The sequence below is a fragment of the Podarcis pityusensis genome (genome assembly GCF_964106645.2).
Source record: "Podarcis pityusensis genome assembly, chromosome: 17".
Lineage (NCBI taxonomy): Eukaryota > Metazoa > Chordata > Lepidosauria > Squamata > Lacertidae > Podarcis > Podarcis pityusensis.
In genome coordinates this window covers 7,709,977-7,733,143 of record NC_138042.1, presented here as the reverse complement: position 1 = coordinate 7,733,143, position 23,167 = coordinate 7,709,977, and the positions used below count along the sequence as shown (strand labels likewise).

At 48.0% G+C, this 23,167-nt stretch overlaps 2 protein-coding genes across 2 annotated transcripts; one reads left to right on the top strand and one right to left on the bottom strand.

The window, feature by feature from the left end:
* The first annotated feature begins 9,838 nt into the window (after positions 1-9,838).
* On the top strand, positions 9,839-14,285 carry PSPN (persephin). The gene is made up of 2 exons (XM_080988380.1): positions 9,839-9,976; positions 13,296-14,285. Exons 1-2 carry the CDS (start codon positions 9,844-9,846, stop codon positions 13,700-13,702), a joined length of 540 nt encoding a protein of 179 aa, XP_080844506.1. The 5' UTR covers positions 9,839-9,843; the 3' UTR covers positions 13,703-14,285.
* A 1,611-nt stretch (positions 14,286-15,896) lies between these two features.
* ALKBH7 (alkB homolog 7) lies at positions 15,897-21,602 on the bottom strand. The gene is made up of 4 exons (XM_080987377.1): positions 21,332-21,602; positions 20,177-20,350; positions 17,720-17,844; positions 15,897-16,343 (listed from the first exon to the last, which is right to left on the bottom strand). Exons 1-4 carry the CDS (start codon positions 21,593-21,595, stop codon positions 16,208-16,210), a joined length of 699 nt encoding a protein of 232 aa, XP_080843503.1. The 5' UTR covers positions 21,596-21,602; the 3' UTR covers positions 15,897-16,207.
* Between the last annotated feature and the right edge of the window lie 1,565 nt (positions 21,603-23,167).

Here is a 23,167-nt window from a genome sequence, read left to right as displayed (position 1 = left end):
CAGCCACTCTGGGCGGCTCCCAACAGAATATTAAAAACACGACAAAACATCAAACATTAAAATACTTCCTTAAACAGGGCTGCCTTCAGATGTCTTCTAAAAATCAGATAGCTATTTATTTCCTTGACATCTGATGGGAGGGCGTTCCACAGGGCAGGTGCCACTACCGAGAAGGCCCTCTGCCTGGTTCCCTGTAACCTCACTTCTCGCAATAAGGGAACCACCAGAAGGCCTTTGGATCTGGACCTGAACGATGGGGGTGGAGACGCTCCTTCAGATACAGTGAACGTAGGCAGAGAGCTGAGGAAGTGTGTTGCTCTTGTTTGTCCCATTCCTATATGCCACACACTGATTGGAACCACTTCTCCAGAGAAGTAGTCTGTACCTTCCCAATGCGGAACATGAGTTCAGAGGAGCGAATGGGTGCACACAAGATTGTCAAAAGCACCTGTGTTGCAGGTCCAGTCAAGTGCATGTCAGGTCATGGAATCATAGAGTTGGAAGGGACCACAGGGTCATCTAGTCCAACCCCCAGCAATGCCGGAATCTCAGCTAAAGCATCCATGACAGATGGCCATCCAAGCTCTGCTTAAAACCTCCAGTGAAGGAGAGTCCACCACCTAAACCCCATCCCTCCTCATACCTTGGTATGCATTTTAACACTATGGGTGTAAAAGCCAGCTCTCGCCATGACTATATCTTTAGCAACCTCCCTCCTCGTAATGCCTGCCTGCCTTTACAGTGCTGCTATCAAGTACTGTATTTTTCGCTCCATAAGACGCACTGTTTTCCTCCTAAAAAGTACAGTGGTACCTTGGGTTACATACGCTTCAGGTTACATATGCTTCAGGTTACAGACTTGGCTAACCCAGAAATACTACCTCGGGTTAAGAACTTTGCTTCAGGATGAGAACAGAAATCGTGCTACGGCGGCCGCGGGAGGCCCCATTAGCTAAAGTGGTGCTTCAGGTTAAGAAAAGTTTCAGATTAAGAATGGACCTCCAGTACGAATTAAGTACTTAACCCGAGGTACCACTGTAAGGGGAAATGTCTGTTCGTCTTATGAAGCGAATGCACTGGATGGCAGAGGGATCCCTTGGCTGCCGCTGCAGTCGTGAGCTGAGGGATGCCTCCACAGCCAGAGCCATGGCTCCCGTCCGTCGCTCGCTGTGAAGCCAGCAGAGCCAAGAGCCGCTGACACGCTCTGCGCAGTTCTCACTATTCTTGCTTTAAAGCAAGAGCCGCACAGAGCCTGTCAGCGGCTCTTGCTCTGCTGGCTTTACAGCGAGGCAGGAGGAGGGACGGACGGGAGCAAGCAAAGCGAGAGCCGCTTACATGGCTTCTGTCCCGCTTTGCGCCGCTCTCACTTTGCTTGCCCATCCCTCCTCCTGCCTCGCTGTAAAGCAAGCAAAGCACCTTTCCCAGTGCCGCCGCCTCCTCTTTCTCCGGCGTCACCGCGCTTTACAGCGAGGCAGGAGGAGGGATGGGCAAGCAAACTGAGAGCTGCGCAAAGCGGGACAGAAGCCGTGTAAGCGGCTCTTCCTTGCTTTCCTCCTCTAAGAACTAGGTGCGTCTTATGGTCAGGTGCGTCAAATACGGTACTTGGTGCTGCTGATGTATCAAACCTTGGTGTTATGAGGATCACCTGCTTCCACAGATTTATCACTCTAGCAAAGCAACTGCCTAAACATGTCTTGTCATAGTTGTCTCAGGAAGTAAGGGGGCTCCCCTTTTGGTGCCTCGACAGCTTTGCTGCTTGCTGACCTCTCTGGCCCTTGCATCACCGCCACCTCTCATTCAAGCCGGATGTCTCACACTCTCACAACATGCCTGGCATGTTGTGATTAATTGGCTAAAAATGCTCAGTGGTGTCTGCCAAGCATCCTTGTGCATCTTTGTGTCCTGTGGGCTCTTGAGGGAGGGGGGATGACAGTACTTCTGGGTGGTGGCCCCCACAGTCTCCTACCACCGTTGCCTTCTATGGGAATGCTAGCACGATTTGGAGATGATGTTATCCAAAGCATTAAACAGGGACATATACATGCTTGACAGCTCTGTGACCACAGCACAGCCTCCACTCTTAATCCATTCATGAACACTAGCAGCCCGAGCCAGAACTGTTGTGTGTATGCACACATCTGGAGTTGCTGTTTTGTGCACACATTTGTCCTAATAATAATAATAATTTATTATTTATACCCCTGCCCATCTGGCTGGGTTTCCCCAGCCACTCTGGGCAGCTCCCAAACAGAATATTAAAAACATGATAAAAGATCAAACATTACAAAACTTCCCCAAACAGGGCTGCCTTCAGATGTCTTCTGAAAGTCAGATAGTTGTTTATTTCCTCGACATCTGATGGGAGGGTGTTCCACAGGACGGGCGCCACTACCAAAAAGGCACTCTGCCTGGTTCCCTGTAACCTCACTTCTCGCAGGGAGGGAACCACCAGAAGGCCCTCGGAGCTGGACCTCAGTGTCCAGTCTGAACGATGGGGGTGGAGACGCTCCTTCAGGTATACTGGGCAGAGGCCGTTTAGGGTTTTAAAGGCCAGCGCCATAACTTTGAATTGTGCTAAGAAACGTGCTGGGAGCCAAGGTAGGTTTTTCAGGACCGGTGTTATATGGTCTTGGTGGCCACTCCTAATCCACGACAGGCACAGATTGTGTCCAAGCCTCCAAGGAATAAGTGCTTGAAGAGGATATGTACAGTACAGCCCCAGCAGCAGAAATGTATGACATTGGAAATGGCCTGAGTGAAAGAAGCAGGGTAAGAATGGTCTACATAAATAAGCAAACTGATCAAAACTAAGCAAGCACATTACCCAAGATTATTGGGGCTCAAGAACCTGCGGTTGCCCCAATCAGTTCCTTTCTTGTGTCTAGTTTTTCCCCCTATTAATTCTTGAGTTTAAGATATGGGATGGCAGTTTTCCAGAGTTAGTAGGCCTGGCTCTACGCTGGTATTCCCAACAGTTGATGAATATGGTCAACTTGCATCATTTCACATATATAGTCTTATGTGCCTGCAGGCAAGCACGTAAGTCTGTAGAAAATCACTTTCTTTAAAGAAGACTGCTGTGACCAAGAAAACTTAACGGAATGAAAGCATGAGATTAAAGGAAGAGGAAGGAAGGATAAGGCTAATAATATATTGGTATGTCTGCTAAAGGTGCCTTTCAGAGTAACTTATCCCAAAGTGGTTTGCAAATGATTTGTTGTTGTTGTTTAGTCGTTTAGTTGTGTCCGACTCTTCGTGACCCCATGGACCACAGCACGCCCGGCACTTCTGTCCTCCACTGCCTCCCGCAGTTTGGTCAAACTCATGCTGGTAGCTTCGAGAACACTGTCCAACCATCTTATCCTCTGCCGTCCCTTTCTCCTTGTGCCCTCAATCTTTCCCAACATCAGGGTCTTTTCCAGGGAGTCTTCTCTTCTCATTAGGTGGCCAAAGTATTGGAGCCTCAGCTCCAGGATCTGTCCTTCCAGTGAGCACTCAGGGCTGATTTCCTTAAGAATGGATAGGTTTGATCTTCTTGCAGTCCATGGGACTCTCAAGAGTCTCCTCCAGCATTGCAAATGATAATAGAACAATAAAATAACCAACAACCATGAAATTGCATTAGCAAGTAAAACAGTTAAAAATGGGACAAATCAACGTTAAAACTAGCAATTAAAACAGCCATTAAAAACAGTGCCATTAAACTATTTAAGTCTGGCTTTAGGTCTTTAGGGCTCCCTTGAAGGCCAGCAAGGAGAGGGCAAGTGCCTACAAGTTACGTAGCTGCACTATGAGGATGTAGTTGACTAGCAATTACTCAGAGTAGACCCACAGAAATTAATGGCCATTGAAAATGGGTCTATATAGTTTATTGCAACCCTTTCAGATAACCAGTATACGTAGCATAATAAGTACAGAGAACATTTCTGTAGGCCTGAAAGGGGGAAGGCAGTCTCCAAATGTTGAATTCCCATCACCCCTAATCCTTGGCTGTGCTGGCTGGGGACAGCTGAATGGCAGACAGAAACCGAACAGGTAAAGTCGTCTTTTCTAGTACTGTATAGGAATGTGATTATGGAGAAAGCTTCACCATGGCTGTATGCCATGCCCCCATGGCAGTCATGTTGTGACTGGCGCCCACAGCAGTCCCTCAATATTCAAAATGAGCCCACTGGTCCAGAAAGGTAGGTAACCTCATATTTAATGCATAGGCCCAGTTAACTCTTCATAGCAATATTGTGGTATCTCTAAAACTAGCCTGGTCCTCCACTCACAATATTCCTAATCTGACTAGGATACTACTATGGGAATTTGTATTCTGGTTTCTGCAAGCTGGTGCATTTAGTTGCATGTTTGGCTCAATATAGATACCAAATCACATACAAGGGCAGCGTTTGATACTATAACCACAAACAGTGCTACAAGGCACGGGACTGTAACAGCAATATATTGATTATGATAAGTTTTTAAATAAAGTTTCAGTGAGGCTTGCAAAGAACCATAGAGCACAAAAAAATAATTATTCTTATATGGAAGAATACTCGTAAGTAGCTGACAGCAGGCAGGCTGTCCTATTTTAATTAGCTGCCTGAGATGATAACTGCAAAAGCATTTCCCTGGAGGAATTGACAAGCACTCCTATTACCAGTGAGTGCAATTAGTTTCTAAGGTAGGATCCACATGTCAACCGCACAACCTGGAAACATTTCGAGACCCTGATTTCAGTTTTCACTCGTGGGAGAAAGTCAGGTATGTTTATCTGCTCAAATAGTTACTCAATTCCAATAGGACAACTGCAGTGGTCCAAATTTTAGGCCCTGCCTATACTATGCATTTGTAATTTTGTCTACTTGATTGTAAACTTCTTCTCATCAATATGTTGTTAGGTTAGAGTTCTGTACCTTTCAGAACTATTCTGAAATAAATACCAGCAGTTATCTGCACAAAGCCAGTTCACAACCAACAGACTGACATGAGATTAGCCTCAACCAGAGCCAGGGCCTTTTCAACACTGGCTCCGGTCTGGTGGAACGCTCTGTCTCATGAGACCAGGGCCCTGCAGGATCTGATTTCTTTCCGCAGGGCCTGTAAGACAGAGTTGTTCCGCCTGGCCTTCAGCTTGGTATCAATTTGATTTCCTCCTCCTCTTCTTTTTTCCTTTCTTCTCCTGTGTTGGAACTCCTATTTGGGTACTACCCTGGCTTTTTTCTGACCCATGTAGGACCAGTCTTGGTGAAGACTTGACGTTTTCACCCCCAAAAAAGTTTTTGATTTGAGTTTCCATTGAAATGAGGCTGTATTTTAATGTTTTAATGTTGTATTTTAATATTGTTTTTAAGTTGTATTTCAATCAATTTGTTTTTATATCGGGTGTTAGCCGCCCTGAGCCCGGTCTTAGCTGGGGAGGGCGGGGTATAAATAAAATTATTATTATTATTATTATTATTATTATTATTTATTTATAGCTCGGTTGGTAGAGCATAATCTCAGGACTGTGGGTTCAAGCCCCACATTGGGCAAAATATTTCCGCATTGCAGGACGTTGGACTAGATGACCCTCGTGGTCCCTTCCAATTGCAGTTCTATGATTCCATGCACATGAATGTTTTTGCAGGTCCTGCACTGGCATAAGTAGGTGCTGCGTCTTCGATGCTTTGCTGTGCTCTCTCTCCTCTGCCCCAGCCTCTGGGCACTGATCCCTTACCCTTCCAATACAGTTTCCTCATCCATCATCCATTCAGGAGCATCAAGGGAAGCCCAGTTGTGATTTATCCTCCGCAAATCCCCTATCCTCCAGACTGGAGCAGCCCCAGCATTCCTCAAATTGTTCCTTGCATGCCACTACCCACTGCGGTCTCTGTTGGCAGGAGAGCAGACCTTTAGATGTCCTGGCTAAAAATAACATGCTTGAGATAACACCTGCATGGAGGCACAGGCCTCCCTTTCGGACTAGGTCCCACCTCTTCGGGTCTTGGTTATGTCTCTGCAAACCAATATGTTGCTCAGCTCGGAAGCAGAGTAGTGCCAGTAGTGTCCTGGGTGGGTTGTGGGTCTTTGGTGCACAAAGCCTTCTTGTGCGCTATTGTGGCAGAGCTAGGTGGTCCACAGTCTTCTCAGGCCTTGCCAAGATGGCCACATTGATATCCACTGCATAGCAAAGCGTCAATAGGATTTCTCCCAGTGGCTAGAGTCTTTGTTTGTAAATATAAATTGCCACCACTGTGTTTGTGGGTCTAGTGTTCCTTTTTTGCATCAGGCACAGTGTTAAATTAAAATACCCAGACCATTTAAATGCCAAGCAGCCAGCAACGTCAGACAAAAGGGATGTGGGTCTCTGTCTCTAGTCCCCTAAGTGAGTCCTTAACTGGACATTGTCGGTAGATGGTTGCGAATTCTTAAATAATATTTCCTTCCCCAGTTTCCCACTACAAAAAGATAATTATATAGTTGGAATAAAAAGATGTACGTGCCACACTTCCTTGTTTCAGGTGGCTGTGGGGTACCCTCTTAGATCGGGCATGGGGAGGCTTTCTTTCAAAGTGATGGGGAGTAGAAAGGACCATTTCACAGAAAGGGTGGAATTCAGCATCACACTCTTCTACCTGTTCCATCTGCACAAGGATTTCAGCTTGCCAAATAAAACTATCCTCCTTCTTCCCCTTTGCACTGTCCTGGAGGTTCTGACACGCCCCCCCCCCAGGCGAGAGCCAATTTCAGGGGACAAATGGGATTTTTGTTAGCTAAAAGGGAGTGTGAATTTAAGAAGGTTGAGAAAGGCAGGCCATGGGGTTGGAATCGGAGTCATAGACTGCCGAGTGCAGGGGTCAGCAAACTTTTTCAGCCGTGGGCCAGTCCACTGTCCCTCAGACCTTGTGGGGGGGCCGGACTATATTTTTTTGGGGGGGGGAATGAACAAATTCAAATGCCCCACAAATAACCCAGAGATGCATTTTAAATAAAAGAACACATTCTACTCATGTAAAAACACACTGATTCCCGGACCGTTCGTGGGCCAGATTTAGAAGGCAATTGGACCGGATCCAGCCCCCGGGCCTTAGTTTGCCTACCCATGGCCTAGTGGAACAGTGGAATTTCAAGTGAATTTGTGGCAGGCTTACTGAATCCTGTTCCCTACACATGCTTGATAAGATGACTGACTCTCAGCTTCCATGCCAGATTTTTTAAAAAAAAACCTGCTCTCAATAAACCCTTTCTGCATTGTCTGTTGAACCCTCGAATGTCCCAGAGGATAATCTAGACCAAGTGCTAGGACACACATTCTGTTCACACAAGGCCCTGACTAAGTTGGTTGGGCCTCACCCATAGCCCTGTGGAAACCTAGAACAATCCCATGGCTGTACATTGTACAGAAGGTCTGTTGTGGCAGAGAGGTTTTCTTCAAACATGGACAGACAGCCTTCCCTGAAAGAGAGCTTGCCATGCCATTCATTAGTGGTCATGATCTTCACATAGAGGAACCTTCAGTAAAACTCTGAGGAAGTTCAGGCTTCCCTTGGAAATACAGCTTGAAAGCCGCTGCTCTAACCATTCCTGATACACATGCCTACACAACCATTCCTGATACACATTCCTTGGAAATAAATACAGCTTGAAAGCTGCTTCTCTAACCATTCTTGATACACATGCATACGTGCATAACTCCATGTGCCCAGATCCAGTTGAGATGGGGAACTTGTGTGGTCGTCCGGATGGTTTTGGAGTCCAGCTCTCACCACCCCTAGCCAGCATGGTGAATAGTTGGGTATGAGAGGAGTTCTAGTCCAGAAATATCTCGAGGGCCACAAGCTCCCCATGACTACTGTTCACTTGGCACATTAGACGGTTGAAGTTGGGTGTCCTCCCTTCTGCCCACCCGCACAACTCACATCCATTGATCATCCGTGTTGCCCTCTGGCCTGTTATTCTGCTCCTCCTTATTCTCCAGACTGTTTCCACTCCTGCTAAGCCTCCATTGGGCCCTGTTGTGGTATTCCCCATGCCAAGTGGAAGGAATGTGCTTGGAGGCCGAGCACAGACAGCGGAGATCCCTCTTGTGTCGGCTTGATGGTGATTTATCAGCGCTGTCATGCCACATGCAAGCGCTCCCAGCCTCATCGAGGCTCAAGAAGATGTTCCATGCTCTACAGGGCTAAGCCGACAGCCAGACGACGGCTCGCCTGCCCCAAATTCCTCTTCCCCCTTTGCTGACCTTTCCCTCGGCATTCCAGGAATGCTCGCATACATGGAAGTGGCTGGTCTGGAGTCGCACACTAGCCCAGAGAGCACAAAACACATCAAGGGAAAGCTCTTTGGAGCCATTAGTCTCAGGTGTCTTTTTGACCCTGCAGCAGCCACAGCCGGCTCTGAGATGTTTCAGGTCAACGCAGCAACAGGCTGAAAGGTTAGCTGGCCCTGGCTGCCCACCTTGGTCCTACTGAGGGAACTATGCAGCAGCTGACCTCTACAACCTCCCTGTTTTTGTGATGAAGATGTCAAGTCCTGTTTGGTTGCATGCAGCCAGTGAACGCTGAGCATCCTCCTCTGCCCCATCACATGGCTCAAGTTCAGTGCAGGCCACCGCAAGCATCACAATCTGTGCTGAAGCGAGTGCAGAAACAAACCTGCGTAAGGACAAATTTTGGTGCTGCCCACCTTGCGCTGCTCCCTTATCATTAAGCTGTAGAAAGGGCATGTCCCTCAGGGCCAAGTCTGGATTGTGCAACAGCCTAGAAGTGTCGTTTCACAGTGGAGGTAGAGCTTGTGTGTAGCATGTTGTGGTTCTGAGATAGTAGAGGCACTGTTCTCTGTCCCTCTAGGGGTGCCCTGTGAGGCACAGTGGTGTTGGCATCAGTGCCATCACCCCGCTCTCTCAAGAAGGGAGGTTTGGCTCCATCTCCTCACCATCCATCAGTGTGGAGAAAGGGAGTCCCCCTTTCCGGACATCCTGTCCGATAACTGCAGGCTAGGTTGCTTCTGAAGCCAGGGCCAAGCCAGCCAGCTTGGTATGTTCCTTGAAGACATAATTTATGGAGTTGCCCTTCTTTTTCGCTCCCCACCCACCCCGCCAGCCGCCACTGTCAGCAGCTCCTCCCAAAAGCATTTCACCACAGCGGGATCTGGGCAGAATAAGCTCCAGGAATTTCCATTCAAGGATTCTGGGCTCTCTTAAAGATTTAACCATTTCAGATGGGGAGCCAAGGGCAGCATTGGACAGAAACACCAATGGTTCCAATTTCCATCAAAGCCACGGGACACAGCCGTGCTACCAGAAAAATGCACTGGACACAGAAGAGAGTGGGCAAGACACTTGGGTTGTGTAGAGGTGCACCTAACCCCAATGTTACGTCCTGCAAGGCACAACATCACCAAGGACAACCTCCCCAAAACTTCTTGCATTGGTACCCCTGGAGTATTTCTGCTCCAACTCACTACGTGGGTTACTTGTCTAGCTGGCTGACCTGGTACTTAGAAAATAAAGTGGACTGGAAGCCTGCCTTCAGATGCAGCTAGGGTGGTTCTCTGCCCGCCTCCTGCGAGGAGGGCTTCCAGAAACATCTCAAGGAAAGGGTAATAGGCTGTGCGGAGAGAGGCTGCATCCTTTACAGGGATCTCATCGAAGCGACAGTGATTTATGAGCGCTTTCTCGATTGAGCCTCTAAGCTCATCGTGCAGGAAACATCACTTGTGTGATCTGTAATAGTTTTCAAGGCACAAGGGTTAACGCTTTTCCTTCCAGCCGGCGTACATGCTACTTCCCCTCCCACCCCCGTTCCAAAGAAGATATAAATGAGGGGGAAGGAGTCGTCTTCCTTATAGAACCTGGCCCTGCTCACTGGGTAAAGGATGGGGCCCCCTCAGCTCCTCTCTCTGGTCCTATTGATCCAAATAGTTCCTTCTCAGCTCACTGAAGGCAAGAGCCTGGCAATGCAGACATCGTTGGGCACCGCAATCGGAGATGCGCTACAGAGACCACTAGGTATGACAACCATTCGGGAATTCTTAAGAAGTTCCTACTGAATTGTGCTTCCAGTAAAGGGATCCTGCCATGCTTGGGCTTGGTGGTGGCTCTAGCTGTAGCTGGTGGGCTAGAATGAGCTAAGGTGCCCTCTTGGAATTAAGCAACGTGGGTTCAAATTTCTGCTCTTCTGGAAAATCCCCGGTTGTGGCCTTGAGCACAACGCTTGTGTCTCTGAATATCGCAGTAGCCTGCTGGAACAAACGGCTGCATCGGCCAACGAGAGTTTTGGGGCATTAGCAAAGCAGTCCTAAATTCAGCATCTCTCACTTTTTGTATGTGATGCCAATAAAAGGTTTGATGACGATGACAATAACAGGAGCTGGAAGGAGCAGCTCATATTCTGTGCCCTTTCAGGAGATTCTGTGGCATGCATCTTCGCGATGTGCCATCATGAACAGCCCTTCCAGGGCTCCAGAAATATAAATGTCATGAAGGTCGTCTGGTGTACCAAACATTGGATGAATGAACGTACTAGTTTGGGTGGAAGAGCATGATGGAGCATTGAGAGGGCCTAGCTAAGGCCAGAGCTGTAAGCAAGACCGTGCTTAGAGCAATGTTTAGACCAGGCCCTCCAGGTGTTTTTGGGACTACAACTCCCATCATCCCCGACCACTGGTCCTGTTAGCTAGGGATGATGGGAGTTGTAGTCCCAAAACATCTGGAGGGCCGAGTTTGCCTATGCCTGGAAAGATTCACTCCTAGGAAAGCCAGACAGTTAAGTGTTAAGATTTGGAGGCTAAACCTCCAGAGAGCCAGTGTGGTGTAGTGGTTAAGAGCGGTAGTCTCGTAATCTGGGGAACTGGGTTCGCGTCTCCGCTCCTCCACATACAGCTGCTGGGTGACCTTGGGCCAGTCACACTTCTCTGAAGTCTCTCAGCCCCACTCACCTCACAGAGTGTTTGTTGTGGGGGAGGAAGGGAAAGGAGATTGTTAGCCGCTTTGAGACTCCTTAAAGGGAGTGAAAGGCAGGATATCAAATCCAAACTCTTCTTCTTCTTCTTCTTCTTACTACTTAACAATGAAGCTCACCTACAGGTGCTCTCTCTCTGACCTCACTAGGTAGTTGTGAGAATAAAATGGTGGTGGCAGAAACACACACACACATACCATGTGTGCTGCCCTTGGAAGGACAGGATAAAAATGTACTAAATAATTAGTTATGAGATGCGTTTCAAGGAACTTGTGCCATTACTGAAACATGGCCCCCCCTTTCCCAAAAGGCACTACAGTTCTCTTCTCTGAAGTCTCTTTTCTTGATCCATTGCCAACCAAAGCGGCCGCAGCAGCAACAACAGGGATGGGGAACTGCCAGATGTTGTCAAACTACAACTCCCATCATCCCTGCACCTGCTGCTATGCTGGCTGAGGGCCACACAGGTTCCCCTCCCCTACTTTACGGCTTAACGCAAAAGGAGCATTTAGTACTGAGAGGGGAAAGTTCAGAAAAGCATTGTTTTAGGTTTTGAGTGTACGCAAGCCCTCTGTCTTAATATGCTTGTGGCATGGAAGGGGCTTATTTAAAAAAACACAAAACCGGTGTTTGAAAACACAGCAGACATACAGGGTGGAAATGGAATAAGGGCTCCTCACTCCATGCAATTTCCTCTTGCACCCCCTAATTCTATTATGGAGTTCCCGTAACCCTCCAGAGCAGATTTAGGGGGCATGGAGGATCCCGTTGCATGAGCGGACTTTGTTTTGTGCATGCAACAACTTGGTTGAGTCCCACCCTCATTGCTTTGGGATGGGACACCCTAGATAAGTGACAGAAATGTACTCCTGCCTCCCAAGCTGATTTTGTACATATTTCTTATTTGGTAAGAAATGTCCAAGTCATTGTTCTATATGTGCGGCTGACGTATCAGTTATTTACAATTCAAAACGTTCCCAGCTGTGAATAGCCAGATCCACTGTGCATACAAACCTGGACCACTGTAGAAGCTTGCTCACTATTTGTGACCTAGGTCTCTGTACCAGCGCTCTAGTTTTTTGACCACTATAACTGACATAGCACAGTGCGCAAGGATCAGGTAGGATGGCAACAATTCATTGGGGGTTGAAATGCAGAATTGGCCCCGTCATGGAGAACAGACTTCCCCAAACATCTGGAGGGCCACAGGCAGGCAAAGGCTACCAGTGAAGGGTTGGGTATCTGGTTGTCCCAAGGGTACCAGGCATCTTATTCCCAGATGGGGCTTAAATATTGGAAGTGATCCCAGCTTGGAGGTGTGCGGAGGGGGAGGGCTTGGGTGTCAAACTATGGGAGCAGGACGTTTCTTGCTTTAAACTGGATCCGCGGCGAGGCTCCTTACAGGGTCCTTGCCGCGGGATCACATTCACCCGGTGCTATACCAGCTGCACTGGCTCCTGGTGAAGTACAGGATCAGGTTTAAGGTGCTGGTTTTAACCTTTAGGGACGCGGATGGCACTGTGGGTTAAACCACAGAGCCTAGGGCTTGCCGAGCAGAACGTTGGTGGGTCGAATCCCCGCGACGGGGTGAGCTCCCGTTGCTCGGTCCCTGCTCCTGCCCACCTAGCAGTTCGAAAGCACGTCAAAATGCAAGTAGATAAATAGGTACCGCTCTGGCGGGAAGGTAAACGGCACTTCTGTGCGCTGCTGCTCTGGTTTGCCAGAAGAGGCTTAGTCATGCTGGCCACATGACCCGGAAGCTGTACGCCGGCTCCCTCGGCCAATAAAGCAAGATGAGCACTGCAACCCCACAGTTGGCCACGACTGGACCTAATGGTCAGGGGTCCCTTTACCTTTAACCTTTAAAGCCCTATACGGCCTAGGACCCTTGTACCTATGGGACCACCTCTCCTGGTATGTCCCATGGAGGACCTTACGGTCTTCAAACAAAAACATCTTGGAGGTCCCGGGCCACAGGGAGGTTAGGCTGGCCTCAACCAGAGCCAGGGATTTTTCAGCTGTGGCCCCAATCTGGTGGAACACTCTGTCACAAGAGACTAGGGCCCTGCAGGACTTGACATCTTTCCGCAGGGCTTGCAAGACAGAGCTGTTCCACCAGGCCTTTGGCCAAGGCACAGTCTGACCCCGCTCCTTTGGTAATCCTCACAGAACTCTAGCCCAATGGTTGCCATTAATTTGATTTTGATTTGATTTTAGAATGAATTGATTTTAGAATGCTGTGTTACTTTTATTGTTGTTAGGCGCTCTGAGCCCGGCTTTGGCTGGGGAGGGTGGGAGATAAATAATATTTTATTATTATTATCCCCCACCTGCCTTCCCCCATTCTTCCTTTCCTTCTCGTTTCAGAAGCGCAGACCTCCCAAGGAGCATCCCTGGACACGGCAGGCCTCCAGAACAGCCTGCTCAAGTCACTCCCTGGCCCAGCCAGGAGCCGTCCCAAGCGGCGCGCATGGGAGAGGCCTGAGGACCGCGAGTGCCGCCTGCGAAGCCTGCAGGTTCGCGTCAAGGACCTGGGCTTGGGCTACAGCTCCGAGGAGACCATCCTCTTCAAGTACTGCAGCGGCAGCTGCCCCAAGGCCCGCAGCAACCATGACCTGACCCTCTCCGCTCTGCTGCAGAGGAGTGAGATACCGGCCTTGGGGGACCCCTGCTGCCGCCCCACACACTATGAGGATGTGGCTTTCCTGGATGACAGTCACCAGTGGCAGGAGGTGGAGCAGCTTTCGGCCGCTGCCTGCAGCTGTGTGGGCTGATGGTGGTGTTGTTTTTGAGGGGGCGAGGGGAGGGATAAATGAAAGCAGACATGGGGCAGCAGCAGAGCCCACAGTAGAACAGGCCACCTTGCCCCACCAACGCAGTCCATGGCTCAGAGATGTCCTTTTAGCCACCAATTAATGTGCAACTAACAAAGACGTCCCAGCAAGGGGTGCCCAGCCCGCCAAGCTGCTCCCCAGTTCCAAGTGCAAAGCCATTCCTCATAACTCACAGCCAAGGGGAGCGGCCTAAGGAGTGTCACACCCATTACTGGTCCCCTGCTCCTCCCTAGGACCACTTCACTTTACAAACATGCGGTGTTTTGACCGGATCCTTTCCGAATTAGGTCCGAGAGGCTGGGGCAGCACCGCAAGGGCTGAGCAAGCGGATATATTTATGGGTTATTTCTAAGTTATTTAATTTATTTCTTCCCCTGAACAGGAGGAAGGCCTAGCAGTTGTGCTGGCCTTTGTCCAAACTGAGCTCCCCGTTACAAAATAATAATGTATATGCTGATTTCTCGTGTTAAGAGGTTTGAGGGTATTAGTCCCAGACATGCAATAAGAATGACTGAGTTGTAAATACTGGTGTCTATACAATAAAGAGCAAGCAAGGAAATATCAGTGGCTACAGTTTTGGGGTTACCAGCACACGCTGGGAGGACAGGTTGCTTGCTAGCTTCATGGGAGCAAAGACTGGATGGGTTAGGTATAAATAATATATTATTACAGTGGTACCTCGGTTTAAGTACTTAATTCGTTCCAGAGGTCCGTTCTTAACCTGAAGCACCACTTTAGCTAATGGGGCTTCCTGCTGCTGCCGGAGCATGATTTCTGTTCTCATCCTGAAGCAAAGTTATTAACCTGAGGTAATATTTCTGGGTTAGTGGAGTCTGTAACCTGAAGCGTATGTAACCTGAAGCATATGTAACCTGAGGTACCACTGTATTATTATTCCCCAACGGATGACCTGAGCCAAATGATAAGAGACTGCTGCACAGTGACCCAGGCAATGCCAGGTATAGAAAAGCAATGTACTGCAAAAGCAATACCTGATGAATAATAGTATTATTATTACAGATGGGTAGCCGTGTTGGTCTGCCATAGTCGAAATAAAAAAATTCCTTCCTGTAGCACCTTAAAGACCAACTAAGTTAGTTCTTGGTATAAGCTTTCGTGTGAATGCACACTTATTATTATTATTATTATTAGGTACCTATGCTATTTGAGGAACCAAGGAGAATATAAAAATCAGAAAGAGACCCTGGCAACAAGCCTACATTCTAAGGAAAAACATATACAGTTTTAAAAAGGAAAGTGCTTCTCAATCATCCCAGCTCCACAAGCATCATGAATCTTTTTCTATTTAAAAAGAGGGGGAGGGAGGGAAGAAGAGGCAGCAAAGGACAGTAAAGGGTGAAAAGTCAGAGGAGGAGGAAGATGGCCATATGCATCATATAGATAAAAAGTGGGTCCTTTCTTGCAGGCTGGAGTTAAAGGTGGGTCCAAGGTCCTGAAATGGTGGACAGGCATTTTCCTAAATTCTCCCTCCCTGCACCAGCACCAATTGATTCAAGGATTATGTGAGCTATGGATAGGAGTGTAAAAAGTGGAAATTTTGTGAGCACTATAGAGTCTCCCCTCTCTCTCTTTCCACAGCCAATATCAGATTTGCACCTTGTCTTCCATTTTTATGTTTCAATTGCCAGCTATCTTCATGGACTTTCAGTGCCACAGGCCAGAAGCAGGATTTTTATTCTACTCTATTTCCACTCTTTGCACACCTGTCCAGTATCCCAATCTAGGAGGACCCTGAATTAGCCTCTGAATTATTTTTATTTCACAGGAATACTCAGGCTACTGTTGAGGATCTCGTGACAGGCCCTTGCAAGGCCCACTTTGAGGGACACACCTCACACAACGGAGAGCAAATCCCAGCTGTGAGAAAAAGCTAAATTTCAGGCAATTTGGGTTTTGAATTGGGGAAAAACAAGAAAAGCTTTGCCATTCTGTTCACACCAGCGAGTTGCCACGGACCAGGTGTGTGATTCTCCTCATGACCTCCACTTTTGTTAGTTAGAGAGCCTGTAACCTTCCATTGGACACCACCTGTTCAGCCTCCTTTGCTTGAGTTCGCCATTTTGAAACAGCCTGTGTGACAACGAATGCAGGCAAAAAACTTGAGAGCAACATATCAAAGAAGAAGCATCAAGATTTTTATTCCCTGAGATGAATAGTACATTCATGAAGTATGTTTCGGTCCATTTCTCCAACTCTTTGCAGGGCGCCCCTCTTTCCCATCTGCTAAGGGCAAAACTGCCTTAGATCTTGACCATCCTCAGACTCTCCTTCTGGTGCGCTGAGGAGAAAGCCCATCACTTACTCCTGGCTGCAGAGTTGTGTCCCATGGAGCCAGGAGGGCAGGGCAGAGCAACAATTTCAGAAGCAGCCCCACTTCCACCAGATGAGTGCTTAAGAGATACTCCAAATGGAGATAGTCAGGTTCTACGGCGGAGTAGATGGCAAGGGGAGGTTTCGGCAGATGACAGAGATCCTCCGCTCCCGGGGGATCTTCCTTCCACCAAAAAAGGATTCCTCATCTTTAAGGATCTCGTGAGTGAATTCATAGCGAGCTGGCCCCCTTAAGGCAAAGAAGAAATTACACAAGATACCAGTGTGTTACCATAACTAATAATAATTACTATTTACACACACACACACACACACACACACACACACGTACCCATACTCTGCCCATCTGGCTTGGTTTCCCCAGCCACTCTGGGCAGCTCCCAAACAGAATATTAAAAACAGAATAAAACATCAAACATTAAAAACTTCCCTAAACAGGGCTGCCTTCAGATGTCTTCTAAAAGTCAGATAGCTGTTTATTTCCTTGACATCTGATGGGAGGGTGTTCCACAGGGTGGGCGCCACTACCGAGAAGGCCCTCTGCCTGGTTCTTGCAGTGAGGGAATCACCAGAAGGCCCTTGGAGCTGGAGCCCATTGTCCTGGCTGAATGATGGGGTGGAAACACTCCTTCAGGTATACTGGGCTGAGGCCATTTAGGGCTTTAAAGGTCAGTACCAACACTTTAAATTGTACTCGGAAACATACTGGGAGCCAACGTAGATCTTTCAGGACCAGTGTTATATGGTCTCGGCAGCCGCTCCCAGTCACCAGTCTAGCTGCCGCATTCTGGATTGGTTGTTGTTTCCGGGTCACCTTCAAAGGTAGCCCCACGCAGAGAACATTACAGTAGTCCAAGCAGGAGATAACTAGAGCATGCACCACTCTGGCGAGACAGAATGGAAAGAATTTTGCTCCAGGCAGAAAAAGAGACACTGTGATCCACCCAACTGGGTCTCTGTGGCTCAGCACCAGGACTTGGGTATTTTATATCTGGCTTCACTGGGCAATCCTAAAGAAGACCTTCTGTTTGCAGACACTAACTGTAGAGATGCAGTCTGCAGATACACACACACACAAAACACACTAGTCTACATCTCACAGCACTTCATGTATATGAAGAGCTCAGGACCTTCATGAATTCCTGTAAGACATCAGACTGGTTCACACATAATATGAAGCCACGGTTCCTTGATCCACAAATGACTCTTGAGCTCATATATTCCCCCTCTCCCCTCTTTTTGGGGATCAGAAGCTTCTGCTGTTGAACAAAACACAGTGCCTTGTAACACCCAAAAAGCAGGGAACCGTGATTTGCGAGAACCAGTATCTGCGTGGGGTTCGTCCCCCTGAGTTTGAGCGTAACAGGGAATGGTGTTTAAATTCTTCTGAAGCACGCCTTGTGGCCATGCAGAGAAGCGGAAGCAGGAACCTAGTGCTCCCCTCAAAGAACGCTTTGCAAGGGGATTTTGACAGATAAGCAAACAGCAAGGGAGGACTCTTGCTTCCATTGCCGTACTGTCTCAGAGGCATCTGTTGGGAGGCAGAATGGTCTCTCTGCCTGTAATCTAACCAGGCAATTCGAATATACTAATATTGCTTACTACCTGAGGATGTAGAGAGAACGGCGTTCAAGCAGCAGGTCCAGCCAGTCGTGCACGTTCTGTTCACTGACCAGGCGCATCACGCTTGAGGACAGCAGGGAAAGGCCTGCAATGGTGCAGCCACAGAACTAGCAGGTGGTTTTTTGAAAAAAGGAAGGGGGAAAGAGAACAAAATGTTTAATTCTGTAATCACAACCAGTCCTTTAACACAACTCAGAAACAACAGCACCTGTGAGAGGTGGGGCAGGAAGATACATTTACACGGGGAGAAAGGTGCTAACATTTGCACACATTTTCTCAATGCCTGACTGGGGTTTGATGTTGCCAAGAAGGGGCACCAAACTCAACGGGACCCACGTTTGAGTAGACACGCAAACGATTATGCTACAGGAATCATATTCCAACACAAATTTTCAAAGCAACAATTCCCCAATTGAAGCAAAATCTATTCTCATGAGAAAGCAACGTCAGAAGGGAACAGACAAGCCTGGTTCTCACTGACAGGGTAAATCTGTATTTGAACTCTTTCCCTTGAATTCAGTTTGAAGGAATTCATGCGATGAAATCCTCCACCAAACACAGTCCCCATGGCACAGAAAACTAGAATGTCAGGGAGAATGAGAGGCTAGAATCCTTCCCAGACATGCAGGGAGCTGCTTTGACCGATGGAGCATTCAGACAGAAGAGCCGCCAGCTGCGGTCACAGGTACTGCTGCCGTCCAAACACAAGTTTACCTTCTCAATCAGAACCAGGCCTTCTTATAGCAACTAAGGGCCAACCTTTTGTGCATGAATGCACAGCAACAAAAGGCAGGTGCTCTTCTTGAAAAAGGCCTTAAAGGTAAAGGGACCCCTGTCCATTAGGTCCAGTCGTGACCGACTCTGGGGTTGCGGCGCTCATCTCGCTTTATTGGCCGAGGGAGCCGGTGTACAGCTTCCCACCTGCACTTATTTCAGTCACCGTTGCTTGATGTTGCTTCCCATTCATTTTGCTGGCTCAAGGTGAAGGGGGGGAAGTTGCCATATTGCAAACAAATCCATAAGGACTATTTATGGCCGACCAGATCAAAGTTCCCTCTAGTACCACATCTCTCACATCCTGGGCAGTCAGGTGGCTCTAGGTAAAGGTAAAAGGACCCCTGTCCATTAGGTTCAGTCGTGACCGACTCTGGGGTTGTGGCGCTCATCTCGCTTTATTGGCCGAGGGAGCAGGCATACAGCTTCCGGGTCATGTGGCCAGCATGACTAAGCCGCTTCTGGCAAACCAGAGCAGCGCACAGAAACGCCGTTTACCTTCCCGCCGGAGCGGTACCTATTTATCTACTTGCACTTTGACATGCTTTTGAACTGCTGGGTTGGCTCTAGGAAGCCCATAAAGGGCACCTAGGGAAGGGGTGGCCAACATGGGGCTACCTTTGTAGGTGACCCGGAAACTGCAATTAATCCAGAATGCGGCAGCTAGACTGGTGACTGGGAGTGGCCACCGGGACCACATAACACCAGTCCTGAGAGATTTGCATTGGCTCCCAGTACGTTGCCGAGCACAATTCAAAGTGCTGGTGCTGACCTTTAAAGCCCTAAAAAAGCCTCGGTCCTGTATACCTGAAGGAGCGTCTCCACCCCCATCGTTCAGCCCAGACACTGAGGTCCAGCGCCAAGGGCCTTCTGGCAGTTCCCTCATTGCGAGAAGTGAGGTTACAGGGAAGCAGAAAGAGGGCCTTCTCGGTAGTGGTGCCCACCCTGTGGAACACCCTCCTTTCAAATGTGAAGGAAATACGGTAAGCAGCTATCCTATCTTTAAAAGACATCTGAAGGCAGCTCTGTTCAGGGAAGTTTTTAATATTTAATGCTGTACTGTTTTTAACACTTGTTTGGGAGCCGCCCAGAGTGGCTGGGGAAACTCAGCCAGATGGGCGGGGTATAATAATAATATAATAATAATTTATTATTTGTACCCCGCCCATCTGGCTGGGCTTCCCCAGCCACTCTGGGCGGCTTCCATAGAAACAAAAAATACAGTAAAATATCACAGATTAAAAGCTTCCCTGAACAGGGCTGCCTTAAGATGCCTTCTAAATGTCAGGTAGTTATTTATCGCTTTGACATCTGATGGGAGGGTGTTCCACAGAGCGGGCGCCACTACCAAAAAGGCCCTCTGCCTGGTTCCCTGTAGCTTTGCTTCTCGCAATGAGGGAACCGCCAGAAGGCCCTCGGCGCTGGACCTCAGCGTCCGGGCAGAATGATGGGGGTGGAGACGCTCCTTCAGGTATATTACTATTATTACTATTATTATTATTATATACCAGCCAGCACAGATCATAACCAGGAATGAGGCATTATAGCCCCCAGCATGCGGAGGCCACCCCCATTTCCAACCCTGCCTTGCGGCACAACCCTCCCCAGTTATCAAGATGCTATTCTGCAAAGCTGAAAGGCGAATACCTGGCGTGTTTGCCTTACCTTGACACTGTCTATGTGAGGCTTTATGTAGCCAGTTTTATCCAAATCCAGAACGTGAACTTGAGCGAGCTGCGGCACTCCTGGGGGGAAAGCCGTATCCCGGACCCTTTGCAGGATCTCCTGACACTCCTTGCTCCAATGCGATCTTTCTGTCTCGCGGTACCTATGAATAACCTACGGGATGGAGAAGAGATTTCGTGAGATGTTTGGGAGGCCCCTGGTGGTTGAACCTGCCCAAGGCCTGGAAAGAGGAAAGCCCACATCTGAAATTGGGAAAGGTTGTGGAGGAAAGGGGTCAAGTTTACTGCATGTACAATGTTAAAGGAAAATATAATGAAAGTGATGTATAGATGGTACTTGACCCCTGTAAAGTTAGCAAAGATTTATCACAATACTGATAATCTACGCTGGAAATGTAAAGAAAAGGAGGGTACCTTTTACCATATGTGGTGGTCCTGCCCCAAGGTGAAAGACTTCTGGGAGAAGATTTATAATGAGCTGAAAATAATGCTGAAATACACATTTGTTAAGAAACCAGAGGCCTTTCTTCTTGGGATAATAGGTCTGGAGTTGCCCAAAAAAGATGTTAGATTGTTTTTGTATGCCACAACTGCAGCTCGAATTCTATTAGCCAAGAATTAGAAAACACAAAAAATACCAACAGTGGAGGAATGGCAGATGAAGATGATGGACTTTTCGGAGCTAGCCGACCAGACCGGAAGAATCGACCAGGAGGAGGAGGAGCATCAAGAAGAATGGAAGAAATTCAAAGACTATTTATCTAAATATGCTAAGATAAATTAAATAGAAATACTTGCAAAATAATAGTTAGGCTAAGGATCTGAATATGTGAAATTCTAAAACAATATGTTTAAAGTTAAGATGAAAAGAGATAAAGATGTTAAGAGGATTAAGTAAATTTTATGAGATATTATTTTGGAAAACCGTTACAATGATGCATAATGAAATTCAGTCAAGGGAATTTGAGGAAGTCATTTAACTGATATTAATATTGGACCAAGTTCAGTTATGATTTGTGTTTGTTTGTCTAAAAATGTGGAAAACTAATAATTTTTTTGGAAAGAGGAAAGCCCCCGTCTCCTCTCCCCTTCGCGCGCCCACCTCGGGTGCCCAAGGTGCCCCGGGGATACCCACCCCGTCCCAGTGCGCGTCCTGGTAGCGGCCTCGGCGCAGCGGCGCCTCCACCTCCCGCGCCAGCAGCGCCTCTTCTTCCTCGCTCAGGAAGCCCGGCACCACCGACGCGCCGCCCGCGACCAGCCTCCGCAGCAGCGCCTCGCTCGACGCCGCCGCCACCGCCGGCTGCCCCGGAGCGCCTTCCCGGCCGTGCAGCGCCCGCTCGGCGCATAGCCGCGCAGCGCAGTGCGCCCTCCGTGCGCCCAGGGCGCACCGGCTCTGCATGGCCGCTGGCGGGGCAAGGGCGAGCTCGCGGTGCATGCCGGGCGCGCCAACACCCCTCGCAGCATGCTGACGTTCGCCTTTCACGGATCCCGAGGACGGGAGCCAGGAACCCACGTGTTTGCTTTCTCCGCCCCCTGCCATCCTGTCCCTTTAAGGAATGCGCCAATGTTGTGGTGCGTCCTCCTTTTGGAGCTAGTTATCCAACCAAACCTTCCTTATTAGTGTCGTTCTTCGTTTCATGCTTTCAAAGAAGGAAAATCTCCAAAGCGGTCGACCACGCATTGGGACAGCAAACAAAGCAACACGGAAGAAAACATTAACTGAAGAAAGCAAGCCAAATGTCAACATACATTCAAAACAACTTTTATCGAGCTGTGTTTCCAAATGGCACCCACCGCAGTCTTGGGTGGCCGCTACAAGGTCCCGTAGGTGAACAGATCTTTGTATTTGTGGTCAGCTTTAGAAGACATCCCTTAGCTTTCTGAAACCTTGTTTAGGGAAGTTTTTAATGTTTGTTTTTTTTATCGCATTTTAAACATGCTGTTGGGAGCCGCCCAGAGTGATTGGGGAAACCCAACCAGATGGGCAGGGTATAAATAATAAATTCATTATTGTTATTATTATTATTATCATTACTTGCATAAGCAAGCACGTGCACCTGGGCAGAAATGCTCCCGTTTCTTTTGAATCTTGGAATTGTAGAGCTGGAAAGGTTCACTAGGGTCATCTAGTCCAATCCCATGCAAGGCAGAACTCGAACCCATGACCCTGAGATTAAGACTCTCATGTTCTAGGACTGAGCTATCCCTTTGCAACACACAGAGTGGCCCTGAATGCACTGGCTGCAAAAAAATAAATAATAATAATCAGGAAAAAAGAGTTAACTAAAATCGCTTTAAGTTGTTGTGGTGATTTAGAGGTTTAATCTCAAATCAGGCTGGATTTCAGCTTGTTTGTGTCTGGTATTTTCTCTTGCTTACATTAGGTTCCGTATTATTTTATTATAATTCCACTGCTACCAATTTCTCATGAGCTTTGTAAACTTATGGGGAGGAATGTGTGTATGTGTGTGGGGGGTCTTTTTGTTTTTCTTGTAAGTCCCTTTGGGTTGCCTTGGGCAAGATGAAGGGACTAACAAATTTTATTATTATTATTATTATTATTATTATTGCCAGTCCTCAGCACAGCAGCTGGTTCCCCCCTCCCTTCCAACTACTTTGCAATTTTTATGTTTTTTGGCCAAGTGCAGAAAGCTGAATTCACATGTTAAATGTGCTTAATACTCTGGCCAGTAGCTTGCCAACAGTATGCATTACTTTTGCAGTGTACAAGGGGACAGGAGCTTACAATCTTAAAATTTGAAGAGGAAAACAACAGAAGGGTAAATACGGGATTCCCACCCCCTCCAGCTGTTATTCATACTTTGCTTGGTCACAGTTTTAGTTGCAGCAGGGCTAGGAAATAAAGCCAAAGGCCTAATAAGAAAGGTCGGTCTTCAGGGGTTGAAATAATTGCAAGAGCATCGTGTACACCTGTAATTCCAACATTTGGATCACTGCAAACACTCCCTTC